General features: G+C 40.5%; 6 protein-coding genes across 14 annotated transcripts in view; 2 read left to right on the plus strand and 4 right to left on the minus strand.

Moving 5' to 3' along the window:
• Mrpl34 (mitochondrial ribosomal protein L34) overlaps nt 1–37 on the minus strand; it is a 586-nt gene extending 549 nt beyond the window's left edge. Inside the window, exon 1 of the mRNA XM_076779807.1 lies at nt 1–37. This exon is cut by the window's left edge and continues 145 nt beyond it. The gene's annotated coding sequence lies outside the window, so the exon portion shown is untranslated.
• Nucleotides 38–116: 79 nt separating this feature from the next.
• Nucleotides 117–2489, plus strand: LOC143348987 (protein BCCIP homolog). Of its 3 annotated transcripts, none has more exons than XM_076779797.1 (6): nt 117–180; nt 249–396; nt 474–577; nt 795–958; nt 1419–1673; nt 1740–2489. In XM_076779797.1, the coding sequence occupies exons 4-6, from the start codon at nt 839–841 to the stop codon at nt 2283–2285; spliced, it is 921 nt and encodes a 306-aa protein (XP_076635912.1). In that variant the 5' UTR covers nt 117–180; nt 249–396; nt 474–577; nt 795–838; the 3' UTR covers nt 2286–2489. The 3 variants fall into 3 exon arrangements, with proteins under 3 accessions (XP_076635912.1, XP_076635913.1, XP_076635914.1); XM_076779798.1 differs by having other exon boundaries at nt 129–180; nt 272–396; XM_076779799.1 differs by lacking the exon at nt 117–180 and having other exon boundaries at nt 240–396.
• Nucleotides 2490–2535: 46 nt separating this feature from the next.
• On the minus strand, nt 2536–12334 carry LOC143348981 (uncharacterized). The gene is made up of 10 exons (XM_076779787.1): nt 11514–12334; nt 6670–7102; nt 4471–4584; nt 4318–4412; nt 4108–4261; nt 3921–4049; nt 3705–3850; nt 3109–3640; nt 2962–3020; nt 2536–2889 (listed from the first exon to the last, which is right to left on the minus strand). The coding sequence occupies exons 2-10, from the start codon at nt 7100–7102 to the stop codon at nt 2743–2745; spliced, it is 1809 nt and encodes a 602-aa protein (XP_076635902.1). The 5' UTR covers nt 11514–12334; the 3' UTR covers nt 2536–2742.
• A 737-nt stretch (nt 12335–13071) lies between these two features.
• LOC143349077 (hexosaminidase D) lies at nt 13072–15494 on the plus strand. Its single transcript, XM_076779998.1, has one exon. The coding sequence runs from the start codon at nt 13648–13650 to the stop codon at nt 15397–15399; it is 1752 nt and encodes a 583-aa protein (XP_076636113.1). The 5' UTR covers nt 13072–13647; the 3' UTR covers nt 15400–15494.
• A 139-nt stretch (nt 15495–15633) lies between these two features.
• Nucleotides 15634–18401, minus strand: LOC143349082 (ras-related protein Rab-28). The gene is made up of 4 exons (XM_076780011.1): nt 18147–18401; nt 17373–17558; nt 17064–17297; nt 15634–16994 (listed from the first exon to the last, which is right to left on the minus strand). Exons 1-4 carry the CDS (start codon nt 18219–18221, stop codon nt 16770–16772), a joined length of 720 nt encoding a protein of 239 aa, XP_076636126.1. The 5' UTR covers nt 18222–18401; the 3' UTR covers nt 15634–16769.
• A 123-nt stretch (nt 18402–18524) lies between these two features.
• Nucleotides 18525–23508, minus strand: Fipoq (F-box/LRR-repeat protein FipoQ). 7 transcript variants are annotated; one of them, XM_076780005.1, is made up of 9 exons: nt 23459–23508; nt 22857–22953; nt 20653–20852; nt 20145–20419; nt 19814–20080; nt 19372–19741; nt 19109–19312; nt 18805–19050; nt 18525–18747 (listed from the first exon to the last, which is right to left on the minus strand). In XM_076780005.1, exons 1-8 carry the CDS (start codon nt 23464–23466, stop codon nt 18900–18902), a joined length of 1572 nt encoding a protein of 523 aa, XP_076636120.1. In that variant the 5' UTR covers nt 23467–23508; the 3' UTR covers nt 18525–18747; nt 18805–18899. The 7 variants fall into 7 exon arrangements, with proteins under 7 accessions (XP_076636120.1, XP_076636118.1, XP_076636122.1 ...); XM_076780003.1 differs by lacking the exon at nt 23459–23508 and having other exon boundaries at nt 22857–23439; XM_076780007.1 differs by lacking the exon at nt 23459–23508 and having other exon boundaries at nt 18805–19035; nt 22857–23414.
• Between the last annotated feature and the right edge of the window lie 506 nt (nt 23509–24014).

The following is a 24014-nucleotide window of genomic DNA, read 5'->3' on the forward strand; positions in this document are numbered from 1 at the left end:
TAACCACACGTGGCTTTGCGACACACCTCTGTCTCTCACGCTGGCTTGGAGAAGACTGACTGGTCATGCGCAGTACGAATGACGAATGACGACCCCCCGCGCAGTACCTAGTAACGCTCGTGAGTTGCGAGAGGAAGAGAGGGGAGTTCCGATGTTTCCCGAAGCTTGTTCTTTGAAAAGGTAGGTTGAATCTCACTCTCGAAACTTATAAATATTCACAGTTGTTGAGAACGCTTTTGTCTTGTCAGTGACCTCGTATTTTCGATAATAGGAGACGTACGATAATTCCGGAAAACTACTTCAAAAGAAAATAAACTTGTCGAAACGTGTCGAAGCCGGTCGCGCTACGTGACGTCACTGCGACTGAGATCGTCCTTGAACGTGGAAATTTGCGCGGTAATTCACATTTTACCTAATTGCTTATCATTTACTGTAATGCATTTGTTTTAATTTGTATTTTATTTCTGTTGCAGGCTCTGATTGGAATTCAAATACGAGATAAGCTATAGGCACCCAGTCAACGTGATTAGTCTTGGAAATATTCGAATTGCGCCAACTTCGAATGGACTAATGATTGGTAAAATTTGATATATATTATTACAACTAGTGACATTTATACATTTTTTTATATATATTTTTATCTTTTTATCAAGTTATTATTTGTAACTAGATAGTACGAGAATTTCATATTAAAATGAGTCGAGTAATTATTAATTACACATACACGATTATATTTCTATTGATTGGTCAAATTGTTTGGTTTTTCACGACTTAAAGAACTGTCGCATTTACAGCGTATCACGTGGTTTAAATCCGGCTGAACCGTCATCTCGGGAGAATGGCTGCTCCGGTAAAAAAACGCGATATTCAACGAAGTACGGAAGACAGGAGTAGCGACGACGATGATCAGAGTTCATTAAATAGCGAGGATAACGAACAAGATGCGGTGGAAGAACAGGTAAAGTGTTGTTGCATTATTTTCCATGACACGAAATGTCTGTTTTGTCTTAACCTTACTTTGGAACACGCGGTCTCTGATACAGTATCATTTTCGATGATCATATACGATATTTAGATCATTATGATTAGTTTATAATGATAAAAAGTTATATTTGAACTTAAAAATTGCGAAAGGTTTGAAAATCATTCGTCCAACTGTCAGTATTCATCGTGGTCATCATTCTGCAGGGGCAGCCTTGCACATATTTTTACTAATAAAAAAAATAAATTCTTTTCATAAAGATTTGTGTTATAAGTGTTTGCTAGAACAACAAGTGCAAAAAGAAAATGGATTACACAAATTGTATCTTTTAATTAAGTTAAGTACATATTTGCAAAAGTTTACGATAAATTAATTATCACGAATCGAATCTGTGACACTAATTTGTTTGGTTAAAATATAGAATCTTTGTAATTAGGGAATGGAAATTCAAGTAGACTTCGAAGGAAGAAGTCCATTAGACCCGGATTATCATGGCATTAAGACCCTTCTACAACAACTGTTCTTGAAAGCACATATCGATTTAGGTGGTCTCACAGACTTGATTATTTCTCAAAATTACGTAGGTTCGGTTGTCAAACAGTCTGAAGATTTAGAAAATTCAGACGACGAAGATAGTGATATTAATGATGTGTTTGGTGTTACTACAGTAATTAATTTATCCAGTGGACAGGTAAGCATTTATTTACACGTTTGGGTCTGATTTGATCCAATTTGCAATATTAAAACTTTTTTTCAGAACTATCTCTGTGTACAACAACTCAGAGAATTATTAAGACAATTGGCAAACGAACATGCGCCAGATGCTACTAATTCTATGATAAAACATGCTCTTGAGAATGATTCAGAAGCTTTAGGCTTATTAATTAATGAAAGATTTGTTAACATTCCAGCACAAATATCTGTGCCCCTTTTGGAAAATTTAACGTCTGAAATAAAGCGGGCAAACAGTAAAAGAATGCCATTTAACTTTTCTTACTATGTGTTAATTTGCAAATTGTACAAAACCGAGGACCAAAAAATTGAAAAGAAACTGAAGAACAAAAAGAAGAATAATTCGGAAGAACCAACCATTTTATGGAGTAACCCGGAGGAAGAAATTTTTGCGGAGGAGGCTACATTTAGTTTTGAATTTTCTGTCGAAAAGGACTCTGATAGCGGTTTGTCCGGAACGTGGACCGAAACAGATAACGAGATGGTACCCTATAGGAGGGTTCTTTTGTTCGAAGCGACAAAATTACAACAAATTATTGATAAAATAAAAGTACATGTTTCATTTCTATAAAATAAAAAAACCAGTCAAAAGAAGCTAATGATAAATTCGTCTCATATTCCTAAAAAAACTCCTTCCTTCGATGTACCGAAGGAAGGTATACGCTTGACAGAGATAACTTCTTCGATATCTTTTGTACAATAAACTGTATTGTGTGTATACAATACATGTAATCAGCTTTTTATAATATAACTTTATTCATAATGCTTACTGCAACACGTTTCCAATCACTTTTCCCTTAACCATCATTTATTCAGTTTCTTTACACATATAAAAATACGTTTTGCACGTTAATCGTGAGCCTATATATTTTCTTCAATGGTACAAAAATTCATTTTACGACTAAATAAATAACATTACTTTAAACAGCATTTCCGTAGAACAAATTTTTGTTTAAAAAATACGTGTCACAATATATCAACAACGGTACGCAACGTGTACCTGAGATTTCAAAATAGCGTCCAATTGTTTATGTTGGCACATCCGTTGATTGATAAGGTTGTTTTATCGGTTTAGCTCTTCTTCTCATGGTTCCTAAAATATTTAGCATTTCCGAAACCGCTGGCGGTGCGCTTTCCGCTTCCTGTCGCCTTCTTCTTTCCTCCTCCCTTTGTTTCTGCAACGAATCATTCTGTATAAAAATATCTCATTCGCGTAACAAATATTTCCCGACAAATATGAAGCTTACGTCTGTCTGTTTCAGAGTGAAACGTCCTCCTTTGATCTGATTGATAATATCGTCAATGGCTGAAAGAATTCAAGAAGGAAACGTTACGATCGTCGAGCGAATTTTCGACACACTTATTGCGGACAATAAAATCCAAAACGTAGTCACCTGGTTGTTGAGCAACCGTCGGTGTTTTTTTTGCGATTCCAAGCATGTTCTCCATATCGGTCACCGCGTCGCGTTCCACATTCAGTTTTTCTTTCGTCAGCAGTTTGATCGACGATTGACCGCCGTTGTTGAACATCGGCGGCGGAGGTGGAGGAGGCAGAGGCGGTGGCGGTGGCCTAGAAAGCTTCTCCTCCATCTCGCCGATTTTCGCTTTCAAACTTTGAACCACACCCTCCAGACTCTCCACCGACTTTTCCGCCCTTTCTGCCCTCTGTGTAACCACCTCCAGTTCCGATTCCGCTAGCTTCAACTTCTCCTCGACTATCTCGAACTCCACGTTCGACTCTTTCTCCTCAAGTTTTTCTTCCAACATTTGTATATGAGAGGCGTGGTTCTGTTGCTCTTCCTCCAACAATCTCTTCAGAGATTCCACCTCTTGTAGGACCGTTAACAGTCTTCCATTGGGGTCGTCTCCGACTTCGGCCATCAAGAGCGCACTTTGATGCGCCAGCACGTTCCTCTCCTTTTGCACCTGTTGAAAATGAAAATACGCTTAGTTTGATATCAGTGTGGAAACTCGAAGAACCGATATTTACCCTTTCCGCCTCGATTTTCATAATTTTCGCGTTTTCCCTCTCGCGATCGCATTGCGCCTTCAACGCCTGCACTTCCTCCGCGACCATTTTCGTGACCCTCTCCATGTTCTCTTTATGCACCTTCATTTCGTTCACTTTCTCCTCGGCTGCGTTTAAAAACTTATCATTAAAATCATCGATCGATGTTACGGACGAATTACCGAATCGTTTAATTACAATTTTGCCTAAGAGCTCGTTCCTCTTCCAACTGCGTGGTTAAATGCGTCACTTGCTCCTGGGCTTCGAATTCTTGAAGACGAGCGGAATGCAGCTCTGTCTGTAGCCTGGCTATCTCTTTGCTCAGTTCTGAAAAAAAATGCTCGCTTTCATTATTGTGATCTCTATCATTGCTTCGCGAATTTACCTTTCACCGTTTCCCTAAGTTGATCGAGATCTTCGAAATTTGAGTCGACTTCGTCCGACACTTCGATATCCAACGATCCGTCGGCGCTGTTTTCCAAAAGTTTCTGCGTTATGATCTGCGACCGCCTCTTCAGTTCGCGATTTTGCCTGTACCACTGAAAAAGATTTTGTCGATAAATCACGCTCGCGATTAGAATCTTTTTAGATTTACCTGCGACGCCTGTTGCATAGCTTTGTGCATCGCGCCTGTCTCCACATCGTATTGATGTTTCAATTGTTCGTATTCTTTGCATACTGCCTCGGAAACTAGAATACATTTTTCGGTTACGAGATCGAACATTTTCCAGGGGACGTATCTATTTACCTGTCCGTAGTTTTTGAAGCTTATGTTCTTTCTCCTGAACTTGCGATTGCAGAGTGTTATTCTGCCTCTGCAGATTTTGGTATTTCTTCTCCAGGTCGACATGGTCCTTGTTAGCTACGATTACAAAATATCGTTGGATCGTGAACGCACGTCACGAACGGGAAGGTAACGAATCCCCTGGCGACATTTTATTCCGATCGATTTATAATACTATCGCGTACGGACGCTGACTAATAAAACGTCGTTCGTTTTGCATGCAGGAGTGAATCACGACCGAATAATGGTTAAGTTGCATTACAGATGATTGGCCGTGAACTATAATCACGCATCGGCCACTTCCCTTTCGCCGTGCATCTTTATCCGCCTCTACTTTTACGTAAGTCTATTCCAAACACCTTTGTCCTTACAATAACAAATCAATATATTGTTTAATAGCGAATCGCATTCCAAGCTGTAGAAAATTACTTTTAGGATCGAGCCTGGCTCGTGGCCTCGTTGGAACTATCAGCCAATAGATCGAAGAAGAGAAAACGCAAGGAATAATTATTCGACGTCGACGACACGGGATGTTGAGAAATCCCATTTTTCCCGAGAAATACAGGGTGTTCGGCCATTCCTGGGAAAAATTTTAATGGGGGATTCTGGAGGTCAAAATAAGACGAAAATCAAGAATACCAATTTCTTGACTGAGGCTTCGTTAAAAAGTTATTAACAATTAAATTCAAAAATTTCTAATCGTTCTGGAAAAATTATTTTCGGCTGCGGGGGTCAATTACAATTATTTTTGGTCGTTAGACGTACCCCCGAAATCCTACCCAGTTTCGAGAAAAAAAATCGGGTAGATGCTAAAATTTTTCGACGAAAAAAAAAATTTTCAAACCATTCTAAAAAAATTATTTTTGGTTGCAGGGGTCGATTACAATAATTTTTGGTCATTACACAAACCCTCGAAATCCTACGCACTTTGGAGAAAAAAATTCCCCACCGAAAATCTAATTAGGTGCCTTTCGACGAAAAAAAAAAATTCAAATTGCTCTGGAAAAATTAGTTTTGATTGCAGGGATCAATTATAATCATTTTTGGTCAATAGACATACCCCCGAATTTCTACCCACTTTCTAGAAAAAAATTCGAGAAGGTGTGAAATTTTTTGACGGAAAAAAAATTTTTCAAATCGTTCTAAAAAAATTATTTTCGATTGTAAGGGTCAATTATAGTCATTTTTGACGAATAAATATACCCCCGAAATCCTAACCATTTTCGAGAAAAAAATTCCTTGCCGAAAATATAATTTCAGGCCAGAAATGCTTCCCGTAAATTGCATGCGAATCTTTAAAACACCATAACTTCTGAATGGATTGGACGATTTCAATGTTCAAAACGCCAAATGCCGCGTATTTTAGTGTAGAATATGTAGCAATGATAAAAATATTCGAAAAGTTGTTCCTTGACTCCGTAGTGTTAGAAAAACCCCATAAAAATGCTCTAATTTTCAAATAGCCATAACTCCTACAATACTGAATATATTTCAATGAAACATTTTTCTAAAGTAGAGCTCATAGGTACCTACAAAAAAGTATTAGACAACTTTTCCATAAAGTGTCAAACAAAATTACTAAAAATCAAAAATGAATTTTAAAAAAAAATCGACAGGTAGTTCCTAAATTTTTCGACGGAAAAAAAAATTTCAAATCGTTTTGGAAAAATTATTTTCGATTCCGGGGGTCAATTACAATCATTTTTGGTGAATAGATATACTCCCGTAATCCTACCCACTTTCGAGGAAAAAATTCAGTACTGGCGGAACTTTAAACGTTAATAACTTTTTAACAAAGCCTCAATCAAGAAATTGGTATTCTTGATTTTTGTCTTATTTTGGCCTCTAGAATCCCCCAATAAAATTTTTCCCAGGGGTGGCCGAACACCCTGTATATACATATAATTCCGGCGTGTCTGAAAATTTCGCTGAAAGATGCGTCTCGCGGAGAAGCGTGCAGCCGCTGTTCCATATTTACCAAGCTCCGTATCGCGCAGCTGTTTAATCAAATTAATGCTCGACAGCGGGTAAGAGAAGAAGCCGTGCTTCGTCACTTCGTTAATGATGACTAATGAGAATGATAATAAAGTTTTCTAACGACTTAGCCGCGGTTATAGAAACGCGCGTTAGCCCCGCGGAAACTTATTGCTAATTATTAATTACCGGCCTCGCTCTTCTGCAGCAACAATTTCCGCCTCTTCTCCGACTCCTCGTACTTGCTCTTCCACTTGCTCTCGAGGCTGTTGCTACGGTTCAGTTTCGCGACGCCGGCTGACTCGTTCGTCTTCCAGTTGGCGAACACCGGCGAGGCTAGCTTCTCCTCCGAATTTCGCATTTCGATGCTCGAGGCAGATAAATTGTTGTTCCTCGGGCGCAGCTGGACAGAAGCGTTCAGCTTCTCGAAGGACGCCTTTTGAGCGGCCACCGATACGCCTCTGGAGAGCTTTTCGAACGATCCTCTGCGTGCCGGGGGACATCTTTCTTGAGCTTTGATCGCGTTCGATATCCTCGGCACCGGAATGTGCGAGTGGTTCACGCTCGCGGATGTTCTCGCCGGCTCCGGGCTCAGAACTATTTTTAATTCCGTTTTGTTCATCTGAAAACAAGAATGCACGTACCCCTTCGTTGTGTTTGCCTATACGAGAACAGAGAAGCTCTATTGTCCGTCTATTAGCACTAGGTTTACGGTACGCGTCAATTTGACGCACTCAGATTCTAAACTTAACGTTATAGGACTCATAAATATTATTTGTTAGCAATTTATGTTGGATTGAATTGATGTAATGAAAACTGCATTTCAATGCAACTGTCAACGTAGCGAATTATAATAAAAATATGCGCAACGAGTGTCCGTAAACCTAGTGTTAGTCTTACGGTAAACCAATGTGTCTAGAAGCACAATTATCTCGTTTTAAATGGTTACCGCGTGCTCTTCGAAGTCTAGTTTTTCGAACAGAGTAATGAGAATATTTTCAATGAATGATACGAGCGATTCTATACTTAGCCAAGAAAGAGTATTTCTATTGAAGTGTGCTCAAACGGTAGAGGGTTAGTAACATCGTCGTTCCCTAAAAATAAGCGTATTGGTCGCACCCCCTGCAGCTAAGACACGTTAGAAATAGCCGTACTGTCAAAACGTATTCGTGGCTAATCTAGAAATACTAAGTACCGAGATAAGTTGCTCTTCGAGCCGTACGAACTTACCGGGAAACGATAAACGTTACGCCAAGTAAGCCTCGAGTCGAGTTACCGTAAGATCTCACGTTCGAAGTTTAATAAATGTTAACGAAAAACACTGTTTAATCGGTACACTTGCTTCTCGAAGTTTAAATATTATTGACACGCGATCCTCGTCGCTTCTCAATTGTCTTCTATTATCGTGAGTGACATTGTTGCCAGTGAGATGCGCGTTTATTTAACCTTCGAACAGGATTTCCATAGCTTGATTCGTCGTTTGGAATTCGACGCGAGACTACGAGAGGAGCATCATCAGTCTTTGATGTAACATATTTTGTATCGTTCCAATATACTATGTGAATTTATACAGAGTGTTCGGCCATCCTGGGAAAAATTTTAATGGAAGATTTTAGAGGCCAAAATAAGACGAAAATCAAGGATAGCAATTTCTTGACTGAGGGCTTCGTTAAAAAGTTATTAAAAAATTTCAAATCATACTTAAAAAATTATTGTCAGTTGCAGGGGTCTAGTACAATCATTTTTGGTGAATAGACATACCCCCGAAATCCTACCCATTTTCGAGAAAAAAATTCGAGTAGGTACTGAAATTTTTAGACGAAATTAAAATATTTCAAATCATACTAAAAAAATTATGTTTAGTTACAGGGGTCAGTTATAATCATTTTTGGTGAATAGACATACCTCTGAATTCCTAACCATTTTCGAGCAAAAAATTCCTTTCCGAAAATATAATTTCTGGCCAGAAATGTCTGCCCGAATTTTCATGCGAATCTTTAAAACGTCATAACTTTTGAACGGATTGGACGATTTTAATGTTTAAAAAAGCAAACGACGAGTATTTTAGTGTAAAATATGTAGAAATTCTAACAATAATGAAAAAGTTGTTCTTTGACCCCGTAAAATGAGAAAAACCACATAAAAATGGTTCAATTTTCAAACAGCCAATACTCCTACAATATTGAATATATTTCAATGAAACTTTTTTCTGAAGTAGAGCTCATGGGTACCTACAAAAAAGTATTAGACAACTTTTCTGTAGGGTGTCAAATAAAATTACTGAAAATCAAAAATGAATTTTAAAGAAAAATCGACAGGGTGCCTTTTTTTGGTGAAATTAAAAGCTTTTAAATCGTTCTGAAAAAATTATTTCTAATTACGGGGGCAATTACAAGCATTTTTGGTGAATACATATACCCTCGAATTCCTACCCACTTTCGAGAAAAAAATTCAAGAAAGGGACAAATTTTTCGGTGAAATTAAAAAATTTCAAATCATTATAAAAAAAATATTTTTAGTTGTAGGGGTCGATTACAAGGATTTTTGGTGAATACACATACCCCCGGAATCCTACCCACTTTCGAGGAAAAAATTCGGGTAGGTGCCTAAATTCTTCGACGAAAAAAAAATTTTTCAAACCATTCTAAAAAAATTATTTTCAGTTGCAGGGTTCAATTACAATCGTTTTTGGTGAATAGACATACTTCCGAAATCCTGCGCATTTTCGAGAAAAAAATTCAATACGAGCGGAACTTTGAACGTTAATAACTTTTTAACGGAGCCTCCATCGACAAATTGGTATTCTTGATTTTCGTCCTAATTTGGCCTCTAGAATCTCGCATTATAATTTTTCCCAGGGGTGGCCGGACACCCTGTATACTTTTAGCATTCCACCGGCTGGGCTACACGTGGTTAGTCGTCGCGGGAGTTAGGCGAGATCTCCCTGCAAGAGTTTCGAAGTCGTTTCGCTGGAATGCGTGCGTCACTGTCCTCGAGGATGATCGTTAACGGGACCCACGACGACGTCATTCTGGAAAGTCTGACGTCTCGACCACTTTCGCAATAAGTGCTTGGATAAGGGCCAGGTTAACGACTCTGCGGATCGAAAGCCCGAAGGCCCTCCCATTTGGCGAGCGTGCCAGGAAAACTATCAACAATGCGTGCTCGTTCCAAATCGTTATCACTGTCGCAAACTCGCGTATTAATCTTAAATTAAATGTAAGTTTATCTTCTACTCATGTAAATTCGCTCGAAGCGTCGTGGTAACATAGTGGCAGGTCTTCTATCGTAATTTCCTCGTTCGAAACTAACGCGTCGTAACTGGGGCAATTTGTCTAGGGTCTGTTAATGGAGCCATCGATCCGAAATTACGCGTACTCTAGCTGAAACGTTAAATCCACCTACGACTCGCGTAATCTAATAGAACGTTGGAAGAATCGCGACGTAATCGAGTTGTTTTTCTTTCGCGCGCCTCGTCGAGCGAACGTTGCGAATTCACCGGAATACCAAAGATTCCAGGATCGTTTTTACCGCTTCCGACTATTTTTAATTCTCGCGAGCCGCGAGCGTGCATCCGACCGTCGAGGGACGGACGCACTGCCTTCAGGAAGAGCGAAATGATAATTTCGAACGTGCCGTGTCATGCGAGCCTCGACTCCGCGCGTCAGGTCGACGGTCACGTAGATCGTTGCACTTTTACGCGCGCATCACGCCACTCGCGATTCAATCGATCACCTTGTTTCGTCGTTTCCGTTCCGCGAACGCGTACGAAACCGGCGATCCTAGATCGGGCCATGCTAGATCGAGGAAACGGCAGTTTAACGCTCGCGTCGATTACAGAACTACAAAATCACGCGTCGCCTCCGCGGAAAGTCTTACGGAGTCCTTTCACTTTTCCTGTTTCGCGCTGGTGGATATTGAACGCCGTCAAACGACGTTCTCGTAATTGAGCGCACTTTCGTTCGACGCGATTTCCCGCATTCTTCGCGAAGGCGAGCGTCCAATTATCGCGAAATAAAAGAAACGAACCGAGAAACGAAAAACGATCCGTCAACTTACGGTTTTTGGTTTCGCGGATGTTGGACACCAATCACGGACGTGGGAGTTACTGCATTTTCAGATCTCGATCGGGACGAGACTGGCGAAGCGCCGAGCAACGATCGACGATCTTTAACGAAACAATAGTACGCGGTGGAACGAAACGAAAGTCGACGATAGAACGGAACAAAGACTCGCGAAGAAGAGGAAAGAAGGTGCGCGTTCCCCGACGTTCGCGCGCATACTGCTCACACGACTGACCGTAATGTCACGTTATCTCGGGAGGTTCCAGACGACTCGAAGGAACCCCGAGAGTGCGTGCCCTTCCTTTAATGAAAGCTATCGGTGTGTGACAGTGCACGTACGCGAGGCTTCCTTATTGTCGCTGAAAAACTGCATCGAGCGCACAGTCGTTCTTTTGTTTACGTATCATTCGCCGTTCGAAAGAAACGCAGTTGCCGATCCACCGATCGATTCCTTTTCCTTTTTACTCGCGAGTCTCATTTTTATTAGTTTGTTGCACCGTGAAATGTTAACGATTACGCGAGTTATCTGCGAGACTCGGAATATTCCGTATTCCATATTTTGATTATACGAGGGAAAAGTTAAGATTGATGTTTCGCTCGCACGCGATGACGTTCCTGTAGCTAATAATTATCGAATCAAAGAAAACAAAGAAAATAACTGTTCTCTGATCTAGTTGGTAATTCACGCGATGCATCGTGTAACGCGTTATCGCGGTATCACCCGTGAAAGACATTTGAGAACGTTGGTTGTTGTCCTAACGATAGCAAAAACGCGAATACACGCGTGATTAGCTTGAATACGTAACGTTGCCGAATCGAAATGATCGTCGACAGACGATAACCGTGATTATCGCTATCAACGTTGGTAAACACGATATGTTTATTTTATACATACTGCGACGAGTAACAGAAATTTGATAAAATTTCTACATCTTTTTTTAAAAAAGTAACAAACATATGTATACTTGCCTCTATTCGTCAAGTGTTCAGGATTGTTAAATTCTTCGACTTCCTTGGGTACACATCGTACACAATTTTTAACCATGCATGTTTAAACGATTACCAATGTAAATAGATGCAGATGTGCATCAACGCGCTCATAATATAAGTCAGGTGTGTTAATGGTTACGCTCCCTTGGAGAAACGATTGGACTATCTCCTCGATTCTTCGGATACTTTTGTTTTTTTTTTTTCTTGTAACGCAGCTGCACGCACATTCGCGGAAGAAGGAACGAATTAACAAACGTAGTTGCAACGTCTACGTATGCGGACTTGAGTCATGATTTCTGAATAATCGTCGAAGCCAGTCTTTGTCCCCGGTTCGGTTGCCACGAAAGCACGTTGACGCCTTTCCGAACCGCGTCCATGCGAATGTAGATACAGAGAATCGAGTAGTTTCGTTCGCCGAGGCCAAGACGTTGTTTCTTGTCACCGATAATAATAACTCAAAAGAAGAATCTTCCTTGAGTTGCGTAGAGCTCGTAGAATTTTTAACGAAATTAATAAGCTGGTTAATAGTGATTGAAAATCGTACTAAACTAAAAGGTCGAACAGCGATCGATAAGCAAAGTAACTTTCAATTTCGTCGAGCACGCTTGCTGGTCGTACAACTGCGCAGAAAAGATTTACTGCGCATGAACGTGGGAATTCAAAATCCAGCTTCCTTTGCACGTGTACCGTTAGATCATTGCACGTACGACGTAATCGATCGCGTTTACAGTAAATTTATCCGCGTTGTTTTCCGTGAATATTCATTCAGAAATGGCAAAGTGCTCGAAACGAGCGTCCGAGCAAGCGCGTGGTTCAAACTCTCGCGGAGGAGCATCATTAAACAGCTTTATTGTCTAGAATTATTCCCCTACTCTCGTCATAACTAAAGAGACGTGAGTCACGTTCATTAAGTATGTAACGGGTGGTCATAGAATTCGCGGAAACTGGAAACGAGATAAAGGACTAGGATTTAAGATTTCGCGGCGGAGGATTCGATTACACGACCGGCCTCTCCGGTTTCGCTCGTCTTTGATTCTTTCCTCGTTAAGCCGTACGAGAACTGTTTTCGTTCTTTGCTCTCCTACGCTCCTTCGTTCTATATTTTATGCGCCTAATCGATACATGTTTCAGATATAAATTGGCGGATGCTCGGAGCATTTTGTTTCACCGTGTTTTATTCGAGAATAAATATCGAGCGTTGTAAAATACTGGCTAACAGGGAAGTCTACGAAGAAGCAGAGCACGTTTGCAAAGAGAGTGTCGAGCGGATCTTAATTCAAGATCGTCGCTGAATTAACATGCTCCTGATGGATCTCGTTAAGCAAATTCGATGCAAACGTCATTCCGTTTCGTTATTTATAGGTCAAGCGCGTGGCATTGGCAGCCCTGGTGTCGTAAATTCATTTCCTATACGAACTTTTATACATATTAATTATTAATTAATATCATATTAATACACATGTAAAGTTTGTCGAGTTAAATGTCGAGTTGATTCAACAAAATCGTAATAATATGTTCATGCAAAGTGTATGGTCGCAAAGAGTTGTAAACGAATGTAATAATTTGTGCACTGGTAAAGGTTGCAAGCAATTTAGGGATATTTTTGCCAAATTTTTGTTGCTCTAAGAAGCATATCTTTTTAAATCTAAAACGTTTCAACGACTTTGTTGACTTTTATTAAGATAAGATATACGCAAAGATTTAAATCAGTCGTGAAATGTGAAGGGTCTTGCAAATTCAGGTTAGAAAGTGTATTATTTGCATCGTACGCAGTTGCCCAGCCTGCTTCTTGATAGCGTTTCTCTATATAGCAGCGAGAACAGTCTGCTATTTCTGTCATTAAACTGTGATAAAGAAAAAAAGTTCATTTTGTTGTGTTACGAAAGCAATCATTTAGAAATAATTAAGTTATTTTCTACCGACGAAGCGTCATTGAATGGAGCTGTAACAAATCACGAGCTTACGAAGACTCGAAAGTACATTACTTTTATCATACGGTCGCCGACATTCGGTGAAAGGTACAATTTTATCGCGTAACAAATAATAATAACTTCAATTAAATAAAAGTAATAACAACGTGATTTGAGCTTGATGTTCTACTGGACTGACAGTCATGACGCGTCTAAGAGGCCGAGCCTCTTTAATGGTCATTGTAATGATCAGTTTCACTCTGTTAATTGTTATTTATCATATTCTGAGTAATGAGGTCGAGGACATATCTTCCAATAAATTAAATCCGCGTTTGAAAATCGAAGAAGTATATCCGTTGAGCGATCTTACAGAGAATCCTCGTAGCATTGCCAGAAAACAGGAAATAGAAGCACGCATAATGGGAAAGTTGAAAAATGGCGGAGGAAAATTATTCGCTGACTTCAATTATGACAAAGTAAATACAAACACTGCTCCCTTGTTTAAGGGCCATAAAATTGTGCACCTTGATTTAAAGGGTGCACCTCCCAAAGTTAGTTATTATAAGTACCTGCTACGTTTGCTCAAGAAGTTAGGTGCTACCGGTATACTTATAGAATACGAAGATATGTTTCCTTTCGAAGGAAAGATTCAAAATATTAGCGCACGCAATTGTTACTCTAAGAGAGACATTGCAAATATTCTAGAAACAGCTAATGAAAATAAGCTCATAGTGATACCATTGGTACAGACCTTTGGTCACATGGAATTTGTACTTAAATTAGACGAATATAAGGATTATAGAGAAGTAAATCGTTACCCTCAAGCTGTCTGTCCTACTTATAACAAAACTCTTCCATTGATTTTCGAGATGATAGATCAAGTTGTGAACGCACATCCTAATGCAAAACATATACATATAGGAGCTGATGAAGTATATCAGATAGGGGAATGTTCTAGGTGTTTAGATGTGATGCTTAAAGGACAATTAGGTAAAAAACGATTATTCTTGGATCATGTTGCAAAAATAGCAAGATACGTCAAAGACAAGTATCCAAACCTGACGATTCTCATGTGGGATGATGAATTTAGAGAAATTTCTCCGGAGGAAATAATAGACAGGGGACTGCATTCGATAATAGAACCGGTGGTATGGAAATATACTACTGATCCTGGAGCATCGTTAACGGATCAATTGTGGGACAGCTATGCAGCTATTTGGAAAGATATTTGGATCGCTACAGCTTTCAAAGGTGCCACTGCACCGGATAAATATTATACAGATATTGGGTATCATATGGAAAATCATCAACGTTGGTTAGAAATTATCAATAGATACTCTTCCGAAATCACATTCAAAGGTGTCATTTTAACAGGATGGCAAAGATACGATCATTTTAGCATACTTTGCGAATTGTTACCCGCTGCCATACCATCACTCGCGGTGAATTTAGCCATTTTACAAGCCCCGGATTTAAGTGGATTTTCAGTAGATGTACCTACTCGTGTATTGCAAGCGTTACGATGCGAGGGAAAAATTTCTTTAAGTATCCCAGAACCACAGTATGGTTGGACCAAATGTAGTTACCAAGGTGTGGCGATCTATGCTGCCCTTTTACGACTTTTCTCTTTGACTCAAGAAGTTACTAAAATGGAACAGGACAACACGTTCAAGGGATGGTTGAAGCCGTATAATTTAAAATACGCTTTCTCGAGTCCTAGTCACGTCGAACGTGCGGTCGCAGAACTGGACAGACATAAAATGGAAATAATGTATATTGAGAATGAAATGCGATCGGCTATGGAAGAAATATACGACGACTACACCATACAAGAATGGCTGGAAACCCATGTTGTTCCTTTGAACGAAAAATTCACTAAATTGTGGGAGGCTAAAGAAAAAATTCTAGAAAAGAACACATGGCCAAGGAGACCGTTAAAGAAGCTTGAATTATAGTCTGATAAATATTAATACTGAAAAACAAATAAGTATTACATTATGTAATAACAGACTGAAGACCATATTAGGATAAAGGAAATGACGTACCGAGATATTCAGAATTCTTCTTTTCTAAAAGGACGTGTATAAAAACCTACCTGAACTATAATTTTGCACCTTGTACGTTTAATGTATAATACTCCATAACTCAATTTCAACGAGTGATCAAAATCTGTAGATTTCACCGTCCGTAAATTAGTCTCGTTCGTTTCATTGGGAACGATAAATTTTCTTTTAAATCGAATACTCAAACGAAATTCATTGATGACTCGAGCTTTTGAAAACTGAACAACGTTTTACAATCAGCACTGCTGGAATACGCATATAAATTTGAAATTTGTATATATCAATACAGAATCCAGAATCTTATTCTACGAAGTACTGATTGTAATTCTCATTTTATAGCTGATAGACTGTAGCATCGATAACATCGTTCACGAAATGACTTTTAGAATGTTTTACGAACTCCTATTTCCCTAATTCCTAGGAAAGAAATACCAATTAATTTATTTGCTATTTATTAACAATTTTTACCTTTCGACGCTTCCAATTTGCATTTTACATATACGTTATAAAGTTTATTGTTCCAAATGTACGCACACATTGCGGTCTTATTAATTGCCCCTGTTAAACGCGTCTACATACGACGTGTTTGTTTCTGTTCTCGTATATGTAACGTTTGCATGAGTAGTGCCATTAATAAATAAATACCGGAGAAGGTTCTTCCCATTAGGGAGCAGTTTTCGATAATAAAAATATCGATAGGTCTTTTAAATAATTTCCTTCCGATGTTATCGTAATTTTAGAACGTAAACTTTATTCGTTCGTCGTTAAATTTTGTTCGATTTCAATGAAAAACCAACACAACAGCGTTTCGTTGATGATTTTTCAATAAATACTCTCGAGACCGTACAATCTTTCCATGAGCATTTGTAAAATCATCGAACTCTGATTATAACAGAGTTTACAACATGTAGTAAATCTACGATGTGTATGTACGTTACTACATGTGTATTATTATTATTGTAAAAGTATTTTTAACGTTGTTACGTCGAACAATATTAACATTAATTAACATAAGTAGTAAGATTCTATCAATAAATAAATCTGTTTTTAAATCTACAGCGAAGACACCAGTGGTTTATTGCATTGGTCCCTTAGAGTAGAAGCGAACCGTCAGGTAACAGTAGGAAAAGGTACGAAAAATATTCGTTTAACATCTTATGTACACGATCTTCTATCTTGTAATCGCTAATTCTATTGTTTAGGACGTATTATTTATGTTCGTGAAAACAATCGTGTCACGAAGATCCAACAATTGATTTCTCTTACTGCAACGCGCACACCGTTGATTTAGACGAGTGGAAATGAGGATAGAAGGGGATTTGAGTTTGCTTTTTGGTCGGAACTCTTTTCACAACTTTGTGAATCGCGGTCATGTCGACCGTGTCCCCGATTTCCGCGGTAATTATAGGCTTGTGATAGTCTTGATCGGTTTTCGTCAATCGAACGCCTAAAATTTGCGCTGCCAAGGTCACTATGCACAAAGACACCTGCAATTATATTAGTTATGGAGAGTAATAGAGAGAAAAGTGCAATTAACAATAGTTTGTGAACTTTACCGCCTCGCCGGTTCTCGCGGACATATCGTGGGAAGGAAACCCGTTTTCCGCGGCGAATTTGTGGCTTCGATCCCTTTTAACGGTTCTCTGATGCTCCATATCGCATTTGTTACCAACCACGGCCATCAAAGGCGTTTCCTCGTAGCTATTGTTCACTTGTCTGATTTTATCTATCCATTGCTCGAGAACGTCGAAGCTAAAACTGTTCGTAACGTCGTAGACGAAGAGGATGATCTAAAATTATATCTTCGTAGAAAGTAATCGAGATATATCCAGGTTTTAACGATCTTTGTTTTTTTCTTTACTCACATGAGCACCAAAGACGTATTTGTCCAGCATGTTTCCGTGAAGGGCTACGCCACCGACGTCCCATATATGGAGATTAACGTTCTTGTAATAACCGATGCTGATGTTCTTTAGGAAGAAGTCGATCCCAGACGTCGGCGTGTACTGTCTGGCGAACTCGTTGTTGCAAAACTTTTGGGCGATGCTCGTCTAAACAGGGATCCCTGAATTTCAGTTATCGAGAATCGGTGCTTGATCAATACGGAAGTTACCATTTAAAATGATAGTTCCTCTTAAAATTCTTCTCGAATTCTTCAGGTGCAATGGATCCCTAATCAGTCGTTTACCTGGACGTAACTCGTGTTACTTACACGGAAGAAATTATAACGTCGATCGAAATTTGCGTGTTACGTCTCTAATTAATAATGCAAGCACGTCGTAGTTGCTCAAGTCCATTAAGAAGCGAGAGTCACGAATATGCAATATTATAGTGTAGCTCAGCGTCGATAGAACGACACCTCCCAGAAATTCTTAATTCTATAAGCGGTTAAATTTAAAAAATAGTAAAAAGTTTGTTATTGACCGCGTCCTGTGGAAAGCGTGTCTGAAATCGTGACACTGACCACTTCGCATGAAAGAAATTAATCGATACGTGGCTTCGTTCTTTCACGCTTTACCCCTTAACACGAAACAGATGTTTAATATTTTGTCAAACGACGATTTAACCGTTCGTAAAAAATCTATGATCGAAAATCGATAATTCCTTTAGTGTGAATGTCAAGACGCTTCGAAACTCACTTTGCCGGATCCGGAATCGCCGACGAGGACGATTTTGAGCCTCTTCGCGATCAAGTCTTCCTCGATGTCGGACATTGAGGAAGATCGAGACGTGATAACGCGCGAGGAAGTAACTTTTTTAATGTTTCGGTAATCATGCAAAAAGTTCTGACGACCACGACGGTTCTGCGTCGACTATAACGCGATATATGAACGAAGGGTCTGGCATGTGGCCGGAGAATGAAATCGAGCGAATCGACCGACCGGCCGTGGCCAGTGCGACGTCGTCGTCGTCTACACGGCTGCATGAATAAATTACCGAATAATCGATAGCACTGCGAACGCCATTGTGCGTGGTGTCGACGTTGCTTTCGGGAAAAATTAATTTGCGACTAATCATAGAACTTATCTTGTATATTTTTATATCAGAATTTGAATCGCACTCCATTTCGTTCGAACATAATTGTACGGATCATAGATCTTCCGCGATTGCTCGCGACGTGTTCAAAAATGGCGTATAAAAATATATATCTGGTATTTCGCGCATAGGTTCGTAATACTAGGAATATACATATTCGAGTCGAAGGTGGACGCGTTGCCTGGCTGGTCACGTTTCCAGTATCTGGAACAAAAATGCATTATAAATAACGACTTAGTTTAATATTCATTTACTTATTACCTCGTTAATATATTTATTCGTCTCGGTGATTGGTCGATCGTATGGAAAATTCTATGTGTTCGTATATATGTACAAGTAGTTAGAACAGAACTTCTTTAGTTGAAGATCAGATCCTTGTAATTGGCCAACAGGTAGTAGTTCGATACTCTGCAGCACGTCGACGTTCGAACGACAGTCAGTCTGTCGGCTCGCTCGAAATTCGCTTTGACGATTTCGTAGTACCTCCCGTCGCTACAACATATCGAACTGTTGACGACATGTGATAATTATCCCCTCAAGTTACCTCAATGCCCCCTAAGCTTACCTTAAACTCAAGCATCGCAATTTTATGCACTTCACTCGGAGTATGTCTATAGCCTTTTGACTTTTGTCGGAGAACCGCAAGTTCTCCGGGTCCCAACGCAACTCCAGTCGCTCCAAGTTGGGGCAATTGTTCGCGATTCCGTCCATCAGCTGGTCCACGTGGATGTTGACGCCAAGTCTTTCTTGCGTTCCCATCACGAGAATCCTGAAAACGTTAATTCTCGTAGATCGTGTACAGCCTCGAGGTATCGACGAATGTCTCACTTGGCGTTAGTTAATATCGGCAGGACGCTTTGCCACAGTTGATCGGTGATGTGAGGCATGCCGGACAACGCGAGTCCCCATAACTGATGACCGTATCTCGATAGAAATTTGTGCAGGCCATCGTCTGTTAAATTGTCTGAACTGTCCAGGTCCAGGGCGATCAAGTTACGAGGGTTTCCGAGCTCCGCCCAGGCCTTCAGCACGCTGTCGTTGAAGCCGTTCAGCTGACCAGCGCTTAGAAAACGGAGTCCTGGGATCCTGGAGAGCATATCGATCAGACACTCCGTGGACAAGTCCGTCGCTGTGACGTCCAGCTCTTGGATGCTGGATTTCTCCCACTCCACTTGCATCACGTAATCGCTTTGAAGATCTGCAACAAATTCGACGCGTCTAAGATTCGCATAAAGGAAGGCCAACATGATGTTGCAGTGAACGTAAGTACTTGTTCCTTGCATGAGAAGACACTTGAGCCTTCTGCTCCTCTGAAACAGGATCTTCATCGTCGAACCGGTGACCTTCGAGCAGAAATTCACGGCCAAACACTCGAGCTGGATGCAATTCGAGGAGAAGGCGTCGATGTGAGAGTCGTCCACGAAGTTTATCCCGTAGAGATTGATCACCCTTAAGTTGGGAGTCGCTGATTTCAGTTTGTGAACGTTTATGACTTCGTAGATCTCTTCCTCTTCTTCCTCCACCTTCTCGTAGGTCCCTATACAACGATTACATATAATCAATCGTTTGTTTCGTAGGTGTTAGCATCGATGGGTACAAACCTATGAGATGAAGGATCTCCAAACCGTTGATGAAGTTGTAGATCTTTCTCATGAAGCCTTCCATAAAGATCACCTCCGATAGACAGATGCACATGTACTTGAGCTTTGTGGGAAAAGCCTGCATCTCCGAGAAATCGTGCAGCTGCATGGCGGTGGAGAAATCGAGTAGCATGTGGGTCAGGTTCGGACACTTGTTCGCCAGCTCGTGGAGAACGGTGTGGGTGATCAGTTCGATCGGTAGCTCGATGTACCTCAACGAAGCCCCGAACCTCGTGCTGTCGCGTACACAAACAATCTGTCGATTATTTCTTTTCGTTCTCCCTATCGATGTAAATTCTTAAGTACGCGATCTCCATTTTTTACCGTACGCTCTAATACGCACGCGTTATCGTCAGTGTTTACAAAATAATTTTGGCAAGTAGGACAGTGTTGGGGACGTATTTCGGGAACGAGCGTTATCTGCCAAAATTCTTTGCAATTTTCTCGATCCGTGAAAGTGCTGTCCTACCTGATCAAATGCAGCAGATTGTCCAACGAGTTGACGTGCAATCCGCTAATCTCCGGTCGCAGGGATACGTGTTTCCATAAGCGCGTGTCGTAGGCGATCTGTCGCCACCTTTTGCAGACACGTGCGACCCTGCAGATCTCACGGTGAGACAGGTAGCTGAAGATGTTCAGGATCACCTTGTCCGGGAGCTTCTCTATAGTCTGGAAAAAGGAGAAGAGATCGTTGAATAGTTGACAAAAATGTTAGAAAATCCCAGGGACGCGACTGGACTTTGTCAGGATTAGTTTCTAAGTTCGTCGATCACTTACTGTTCCCGCAAAACGACTCTTAACCACACCGCCTTCGGAGACGAACATCTGGGACGTCTCCACGGCGATTTGACCCCAGACATCGACACCCCCGAGATCCATTTTGTCGTTTTATTAAAACGGACTCGAGACGATTTTTTTTTTATACGACTGTCGTAGATCTTCGATCGGCTCGGGCTCGATCGAATTCTATTTTCGCGTGGATTTCAAGATTTTTCAGTTGGATCTATCGCGACTCGACGTGACACGCGTGAAATTAAACTTTGCACCATGCAGAAGCGTTCCAATTCACATTTACAGAAAATATAGAGAATAATTGCACGTTCACGGCGGTTCGTGAAAATCGCGACAGACGGCGGAATTCGGGGAACCAGAAGTTCTAAGTCTTCACGGCATTTCTAATCGGATCGCGCCTGCGCGTCGTCCTAAATATAAGACTTGGAAGGTCTGTCTCCGCTTTAATTTTAAACTCGTCACCCGCAGCCAAGGTGCATTTCCTTGTGTTTCTCCCGAAACGTCAAATTCGGGATGAAATTCTTTCAAAGCGTTCCAAACTTCCTCTTTAAAACGGGAATTACAGGAACGCTTGCACAATCGACAGTTCTTCGTACAGAGATCCGAGGAAAAACGAATTGAACTTGTCTCTTGGAAAACTGACGTACGAAAACGTTTAGCGACGTATTTGTAATGCACGATTTTTAATGTGATTAGAATTTGTATATTTTTTCGAGGCATAGATACTTGTTCGCGTGGTCTTGTTAGTTTTCTTGAGGATCGTGGATTTTCGAAATATCTGCCAACACTACTTGGCTGATTTAAGACTTGGAACTTATCCGACACGAGACACACGACGAGATAAATTCATGCACGTGGTAACGAACGACGATATCATCCAACTTCATAAAAAATATTTACTCGAGGCAATAATCTCTGCGACTTCCTCGATGATCCAAACGCTAACGCGACGGTAGTTAATCGTAGAAACTTTTAATAACAACATGTGCAGTTTCCTTATTGTTTAATTACCTTATGACGTTGGCTACTATTATGGAGAACCATGTGTCAGATATTTTGATAGTAAGCAACCGCAACAGAGATCAATAATGTATTATACACACTGAAAGGCTTCTTTAATTGTCTCTCGTAATAGTTGCAGCACGATTACGCAATATAAAATTAAATACTATGTTGCAAATAAAAATATCTGGGCTGACTGTTGCGAATCTAATAACGCTGCAACATTAAGTATCAAATATCCCTATCGAGGATGCGTTTCTGAAAATTCTAGAAAAATCATTTTGCACGTACAGTTTGAGTTGAACAAGTTCGTCTAAACGTTGTGTAACATATTTATTGCCTTAGTTTGGTTAAACATTTACCGCAGTGGACACAACTCTATACCGATGAACATGAGTACCGAGATCCTCCCTGGATATAGCGCTGGTTGCATGCTCCACGTTCAATCGATGCCAGGTACTCGTCATTATGGTTCAAATCGTTTGTCCGGAAGCCCAACGATCGCCAAACTAACCACCGTAATAACGTCGCGGTCACAAAAGTAACAATGTTCAACGTCCTTTTTTCATATCGACTTCTTCTGTTTTACAGAATCACGGGAGCGCGAGTTTAGAGCGAGGACCAATTTGTTAGGAGGCTGCTAGTTGACTGGACCATACTAGGATACACTTCGAAACGAGTCTAGCTTAATTAGTTATAAATACAGGCAAGCAGTCAGTCAGGCAAGCTGACGAGACAAGAATAGGTAGAACCAAATTAGTGTAGCCTAGCGACGCGATCTAGAAAAGAAGTGGTTCCGTGGTTCTGTTCTTCGACATAATATTAAATTGTAGAATTACTGTGGAACGGCGGGAACAGAAAAATTATAGATCAACGCACCGTGTTCGGTCGTCTTATAGTTTCGCCGTTGTCTTCGTCGAAGTTATTGCGCTGTTGAAGAGCCGCCTCCACGTTCAGGACGTTCCAATTGGACATTCTTCGCGGGTCCATGATGATGGTACAGCGGTCGATCAAAAACGTAATCGAACATTAGAATGTTTAAACTTTAGGAGAAGCTCGTGTGAACTAGAAGACATTGTTTTGCATCGATCGAAATCGCACACTACATCGCACTATTTACTCGGACGAATGAGCAATTCAAAATACACTTTCACGGTACGGTTTAGTCACACAATAGCACTTGGGCATAAAGGGATCGTAGAAGATTTCGCGAAAAGATCTGTATACCCTACACGATTTATGGCGTAGCGCGAAGATCGAGATTGCATACGGTCTTCGTTTACGTTTCTCCTCCGAGAGTAATTCAAGTCTTCTGACGTTGAATGGAAGGTGTCTTTCTCGTCGTTTCGTTCTGTCCTCGAGTTACATAATTATTTACGAAACGCGACACTCTCTTACAGGAATATTTCATTCATTGGTACTATTTCCTCGATTTATTCGAAACGTATGCAATCCTCGATGCTCGCGTAAACTCGACCTACTCGGTCATCGTGATGTTCTTATGCTAAGCACCCTGCGTTCTGGTTCGGAGGTAAAAAATGTAACTAAAATAATCTTAACTTTCTGTCGTTCCCTAAAATAGATTCGCTGGAGTGCTCCGCTACGCAAGGATGCACAGCCAACAGAGGGCCGTCACGTTACATTGCGGGACTTTTCGAAAATCCGACGACAAAAAAGCATGCTCGACCACGCTTCGCAATAGTGAAACGATCCAGGTGATAGAATTGCTCGTATCAGGGATAAAATTCATCGAATCGTAACAGACTCCGACTGTGTAGGGACATAAAATTAAAAGCAAAGGGCTCGTCGAACCATTTGATATCCCGTTTCACTGATTTACCATAAAGGGAAAAGCACGTTCTTTTGACTAAAGGAAATATTATTCTGCAGATTTAATTCTCCAAAAATTAGACAAAAAAACTTGAAAATGATGGCAAGTGTCGCGTACGCACGACAGTTGTTGAATATCCTTTTGATTGCAGGCCAAATAGGTACCATTTGGCTCAGCGCCATTAGCAATTTGATTAATTAAGGCCA

The sequence above is a fragment of the Colletes latitarsis genome, chromosome 12, assembly GCF_051014445.1.
Source record: "Colletes latitarsis isolate SP2378_abdomen chromosome 12, iyColLati1, whole genome shotgun sequence".
In the NCBI taxonomy this organism is placed as follows: domain Eukaryota; kingdom Metazoa; phylum Arthropoda; class Insecta; order Hymenoptera; family Colletidae; genus Colletes; species Colletes latitarsis.

Excerpts from the sequence above, each read along its gene's own strand:
- LOC143349082 (XM_076780011.1), bottom strand. The coding sequence starts at position 18,221 with ATGTCCGACATCGAGGAAGACTTGATCGCGAAGAGGCTCAAAATCGTC. Across the intron at positions 17,298-17,372 it reads AATACGTCTTTGGTGCTCAT|ATCATCCTCTTCGTCTACGA; the intron begins GTGAGTAAAGAA and ends ATATAATTTTAG. Across the intron at positions 16,995-17,063 it reads CCGCGAGAACCGGCGAGGCG|GTGTCTTTGTGCATAGTGAC; the intron begins GTAAAGTTCACA and ends ATATAATTGCAG.
- LOC143349077 (XM_076779998.1), top strand. The coding sequence starts at position 13,648 with ATGACGCGTCTAAGAGGCCGAGCCTCTTTAATGGTCATTGTAATGATC.
- LOC143348981 (XM_076779787.1), bottom strand. The coding sequence starts at position 7,102 with ATGAACAAAACGGAATTAAAAATAGTTCTGAGCCCGGAGCCGGCGAGA. Across the intron at positions 4,262-4,317 it reads CTATGCAACAGGCGTCGCAG|TGGTACAGGCAAAATCGCGA; the intron begins GTAAATCTAAAA and ends AATCTTTTTCAG. Across the intron at positions 3,851-3,920 it reads ACGAGCTCTTAGGCAAAATT|CCGAGGAGAAAGTGAACGAA; the intron begins GTAATTAAACGA and ends TTTTAAACGCAG.
- LOC143348987 (XM_076779797.1), top strand. The coding sequence starts at position 839 with ATGGCTGCTCCGGTAAAAAAACGCGATATTCAACGAAGTACGGAAGAC. Across the intron at positions 959-1,418 it reads AAGATGCGGTGGAAGAACAG|GGAATGGAAATTCAAGTAGA; the intron begins GTAAAGTGTTGT and ends CTTTGTAATTAG. Across the intron at positions 1,674-1,739 it reads TTAATTTATCCAGTGGACAG|AACTATCTCTGTGTACAACA; the intron begins GTAAGCATTTAT and ends ACTTTTTTTCAG.
- Fipoq (XM_076780003.1), bottom strand. The coding sequence starts at position 22,967 with ATGGACCCGCGAAGAATGTCCAATTGGAACGTCCTGAACGTGGAGGCG. Across the intron at positions 20,853-22,856 it reads CTATAAGACGACCGAACACG|ACTATAGAGAAGCTCCCGGA; the intron begins GTGCGTTGATCT and ends TCCTTTTTCCAG. Across the intron at positions 19,313-19,371 it reads CCGATATTAACTAACGCCAA|GATTCTCGTGATGGGAACGC; the intron begins GTGAGACATTCG and ends TAACGTTTTCAG.